This window comes from Haliotis rubra, unplaced genomic scaffold (assembly GCF_003918875.1).
Source record: "Haliotis rubra isolate DU_JTF1 unplaced genomic scaffold, ASM391887v1 Scf501, whole genome shotgun sequence".
NCBI classification, from domain to species: Eukaryota; Metazoa; Mollusca; class Gastropoda; order Lepetellida; family Haliotidae; genus Haliotis; species Haliotis rubra.
The window spans coordinates 757,913-763,561 of NW_025767193.1; the positions used below are offsets into that span (position 1 = coordinate 757,913).

At 40.1% G+C, this 5,649-nt stretch overlaps 1 protein-coding gene across 1 annotated transcript; it reads right to left on the reverse strand.

The window, feature by feature from the left end:
• Positions 1-2,068: 2,068 nt before the first annotated feature.
• LOC124291904 lies at positions 2,069-2,773 on the reverse strand. Its single transcript, XM_046728972.1, has one exon. The coding sequence runs from the start codon at positions 2,771-2,773 to the stop codon at positions 2,069-2,071; it is 705 nt and encodes a 234-aa protein (XP_046584928.1).
• Between the last annotated feature and the right edge of the window lie 2,876 nt (positions 2,774-5,649).

Here is a 5,649-nt window from a genome sequence, read left to right on the forward strand (position 1 = left end):
TTAGTATAAATCCCCTTAGTCCCAACCCATTACTATATTTTTTTATTATTGTATAGTCCTGCATTGCGGTATAATTGTAAATTTACATGCTAGTTTTATATCCTTATCTGCGATAATCTAGTTTTTATTGTCCCTTGTCGACAGAGTTTATAATATAACGTTATTTATTATCAGTGTATGACTTGTTGTAGTCACGATGTGGCTTAAGCCGAGTTTAGTTTAAATAAATCTTAACTCACTCACTCATTAAACCACACCTGTTTAGCTGTAAACAACGTTTACGCAGTGCCGGTACTTGCAGAAATGCAAGGTATGCTTCAAACAGGAACAGCTCAAAGTGGTGTGAATGGTCCTGTGCACAGAGCTCAGGTCACAAATCAGTTTAGCAATGTTGGACACAGAGAGTCCTTGGATGGATGACCGTGACGAATAACATGTGATACATGTGGTCTCCACTTAGGCAAGTGAGTTCTCAAAATTACCTATGTTCACCCAGCAGGAAGTGGGTACCCGGTGGGATAAGTCATGTGACTATAATCTTCATAACAGGCAGCTTACGCTATCCGGGGTAATAATGTGGTGTGCTAGTCATTGTTAGCAGTATGAGCATAACTATAGTACTGTCGGAAATGCTAGAAAAATGCTTTTTGACTGTCATTAAAAATTAAGAGATATGAGAGTTACTGAAATAACAAATATCAGTGTAACAAACGTCTACCTAATGTAGACCGAGGGAATAAATTTTGAGACATGTCTTGAAATGTGTTTTTACAGATGAAAATATCAAAAACTTAGAAAAAATAAGGGGTAGTGGAACGTTATTTGAAACAAACATTAACTGCCTGTATGATGTCATCAGCATGCACGGTATCGACAGGTGAAATTGACACCTGAGCACACGCTCGGGTGAGGGGTCATCTCAGTAGATTTTTGTCTTCAGAATGTTGAATATGTCTTCAGTCCGTTTGGCGCAAAAGTAGACCGATGAATTGCAATCTAACTCGAAAACTAATAACCATAAACTGCTCAATGAAACGATGCTCATAATCATATCATCAGACCAACTCTGTGTGGTTTTTGCAGAATTTAAGCCCTAAAGATAAAAAAATTATTCAACAAACTATCATTCAAATATTGACACAGTTCACTATTTGTTACGAGGGAGGAGTGCAGAGAAAGGGACAGCCAGGTGTTTGAGAACCACGTGCACAAGTGCCGACAAAGTTATTGATTCATGAACCTGTGATGTGCCGTCCCCATCCTTTCTCGCACACCCGGCTGTCCCTTTCTCTGCGCTCCTCCCTCGTAACAAATAGTGAACTGTGTCAATATTTGAATGATAGTTTGTTAAACAACTCTTTTATTTGAAGGACATAAATTCTGGAAAAAACCCAAAGAGTTGGTCTGATGATATGATTATGATCATCGTTTCATTGAGTATTATAGGTTTATTAGTTCTCGAGCTAGATTGCAATTCATCGGTAAAACGGACTGTACGTATAGTATACGTATTGGTTGAGTAAAGGATTGTGTGTGTGTGTGTGTGTGTGTGTGTGTGTGTGTGTGTGTGTGTGTGTGTGTGTGTGTGTGTGCGCGTGCGTGTTGAAAGAAACATACGAATTATTGTGCATTAGAAAGAATCCCAGCACTTGTGTTATTTTATCCATTGATTGTAGCCACGTGCAACGTTTTATTTAAATGTTTTGTATGTCAACAGTATATTTCATCGCAAATATATATGTCATATGTAATTTTGTCAATTCAACCCAGCTGTGAACATTGGCCAAAGACTTAACCAAGTCACTGGTGTAACTTCTTTAAAACATATATATTGTCAGCGAGCAGATCTGGCTATGTCGAAGTAGAATCAGATGAGCAATGATAACTTTTTTTTATTTTGCTGTCTGTTTACTGAAAAGCCACTGTATGAAAATAATCAATTAATCAAAGTAAATTTATGATGGTCTGATGTGTATAAAACCAACTGCTTGAACGACACATAAACTTGATGCTCAGTACACATTTTAATCAAATATAACAGACGTTGGAATGAAGACCATTAGAACATTTAATCCGAATCTGAGTCTGAATCCGTGTCCTCATGCACTTGGATCACAACAGGTGCAACAACACTGATGTCCACTCCGTCACGTTGACGGTACTTCCGTTCAATGTCAAGGACGTGGTCCTCTGCCGTCTGCCACACTTCAGAGGTTATCCTGCCAAACGATGCATGAATCAACTCCTTTACGTGCGAGAGCTTGAAAGTAGAATTGTTCCTCGCAACGAACCCCTTACAGTTTGCCCAGATAAGTTCCATTGGGTTCAGTTCACAATGTCTCACGGGTGAACGTAACACAACGTGACCATGTTGAGCAGCCAGCTCGTCGGCCGTGTACTGAATGGGCTTCCTGTTTATGTGGATCTTCTCCATCAGCTGTATCTTTGTGTCTGCCGGTCTGTAGTGAACACCACACGATGTGAGGAAATCCTGCATCGTCTTCTTCAGGCTGCTCATTGTCGGTGTGATGCTCCCGGGTTCCCTCACATTATGGTAGCTGGCATTGTCCATCACTATGACAGTGGGCTGATCAAGATTGGGCAAAAGTTGATGTTCCATCCAATCCATGAAGACACCTCCATTCATCTCCTGATGGTAATCTCCACTTGATTTCTTTGCCTCAAAGACCAATTCGCAACCGTCGATCAATCCTTTGTCCCGGCTTCCTGCATGCAGTACAATCATTCGGTTGCCCTTCCCAGATGGTACCATGGGGGGCTCTCTGTCCGTCTGTAGGTAACCACATATAGTCTGTAGAATGGTTCTATTTGACCCAAGTTTCATCCAGGTAGACTATCTGGAAGCCAAGGGAACGGTATTCTGCCACAGTTCTCAAGTAAGAGGATCTTATCGCCACAATAGAGTGCTTCTCCCTGAAGACAGCTCTGTCATCACCACAGGCTTTGTACTTGAACCCCATCTCATGGAGGGCAATGATGAGGGTGGTTCTGGAGATGTTGATACTGTCCTTAATTTCCTCTCTGATACTCCTACATGTAGGTGGAATCTTCTTCTCGTACAGTTTGTAGACTGCCCGTCTGATCACTCCCTTGTCAAAGTTGTCAAGGATGGTTTTACGTCCCGGTTTTGATTTTGAGACGGTCCCTGTCTTGTTTGATTTATTCACAATATTGTAAACTTGTTAGTAAGACATACCAACTGCTGTACACGTTCTGTGATAAACCCTTTCTAAACAAATGAAAGGTTTACCTCTGTCTTTTTCTAGCACAAAAAACGGGAACGGGAACGTATTTATTAAGACTAACATTTATATTAATATTTATTAAATAAAGAAACGATCATTAAGTACAGTAACGCACACATTCAACATTTATTTGTTTATTAAAAACGTTAATTCATACTTTTACACCAACTGTATTGATTGCTTAAATGTAAAGCCTATTTCAGATTTCTGTTGTTAAACTCTGCGAAAATCCTGAGTTGTTGTTTTGGTACCGATTTCTCTCCTGTAAACTGCCTTTTAAATGTATGGGAGTGTTAAATCGATTGAAATAAAAATTAGGTACATTGTTGGCGAGTTGATATATAGACAACATACTACCTTCATCACCTCTCGGAAAATATAACAGCCAAAAAGCATTTTTCTAGCATTTCCGACAGTACTATAGTGTGGAATTTTGAGCTATATAAATGGACACATTATCAAAGCGAAGACATTTTGATGATCATCGAAACAATATTACCTCTGCGTAGACGTTATCCACAGCAAACCTACTAGGGCTGCGCGATATGTATTGCGATAAGCTGATCGAAAACCGGTATTTTGACATGCATTCGGAAAACTTCGTAACACTCGGAAATCTTCGGATATTTCCGTTTTTTGAATTGTTCTTTTCCCTGTTTCATTAGTGCCAAATGTTACTTACATTTTTATTTTGTCATGATTAAAAGTTTTTATAAAAGGTTAATCAAGCATAGTGATTTTGTTGTGTTTTTGCTTTATAATCAAGCATTAACTGGATTATAAGTAGTTTTTGTTAAAAAAATAATTCTTGCAATATATTGCAATACATATCGCAATATATGCTTCCGCATCGCAATATATCGCAATATGAAAATTCTCTGCAATACCCACCCCCAAAACCTACACTCACTGACTTGTCTAACGAGCCACTCGTCGACGTGTGACGTCAGGTTAACCAGACAAACATATTCAGTTGGGACGTCTACAGAATCGGTACTAAACTGCCACGTTAGGAGATCCTACAATTCCTGGATTGAGACCAGTTGTATGCAGGGATACGCCCAAATGTGCTGCCACGTTGCAGTCTCCTAGCCTGCTGTCTACAACATTTTGGCGGTGGGGTAGCCTATTGGTTAAAGCTGTCACTTGTCACGCCGAAGGTCCAGGTTCGATTGCCCACATAGGTACATTGTGTGAAGCCCATTTCTGGTGTCCCCCGCAGTGATATTGCTGGAATATTGCTGAAAATGGCGTAAAACTAAACTCACTCACTTACTGTATACAACATCTGAGGTTTAGAAGACAACGCGGGGACAGTCCAGGTGGTGGTCGGCAACAGTCAACTGGCGTCCAGGAGAACGGTTTAACGAGGCTTGTGTTATTCAACACCGCCAACTTGGGGCGTACTATGGTAATGGTAGCAGGTGACATTGTTAATGGCAATTTGCATGGCGTACGGCATATCATATAGCTGTGATACTCTAGTATTTATACTGTCCTCGATGACAGGTTTTTACGTTACGCCTTCATTGATTTCAATATTGATATAAACTGTCTCGTCACGATATGGCTGCAATATTGCCGATGTGACGTTAAATTTTAACTCACTCACTCACTCTTTGCTGTTTCACGCCACTCTTAGCAGTATTCAAGGTGTATGACGGTGGCCTATAAACTGAATCTCATCCTTAAAGTCGGGTCCCTGTCATTATGAACATTGATCTATGCAATACCATGTGATCGATTGGGATATGAATCAATGCATGTGTCAGCGAACTTGACCACCTGACCCCGTCAGTCGCCTCTGACAAGCATAGGATGCTGAAGACCAATTCTAACCCTCTTCTTCACAGGTCTCACTCACACAAATACAGCACCTTACAGTCTGACAGGAATCGACCTCACCACTGTATAAATGACCATCTACCGCTGAAGCGCCCATCAATTTGTGTTATTCGAACGCACGTATTTCAATGATCGATGTTTCTCTCCCAGAGGACAGAAAGTTGTCTACTGCATACTGTTTACAAGTATGATATTAGAAAAAGAAAATTCTTCTTGATTACGAAAACATCCTCAACGTATCCCTAACTGGCGTGCAAAGCTCCGACAATATACTTGTACCACCTGCTAGTCTCTTATGTTTATCTTTCCGAATTGTTTAATAGTCTGTTTCTTTTTCACAGACAACCGCGAGGCAACCACTACAGAATGCTGAATCTGCAAGAGGGATGGTAAACAATAAATTTAAATACATTTCTTATAATACAAAAGTTTCAAACCATTCAACAAGTGGATGTAAGATAATTTCGACATTTCCTGGCAATAAATTTAGAAACTTTTGTTTCAGGTTGGAAACAGCAGAATAAGGAAGTCGTGGAGT

Excerpts from the sequence above, each read along its gene's own strand:
- LOC124291904 (XM_046728972.1), bottom strand. The coding sequence starts at position 2,773 with ATGGTACCATCTGGGAAGGGCAACCGAATGATTGTACTGCATGCAGGA.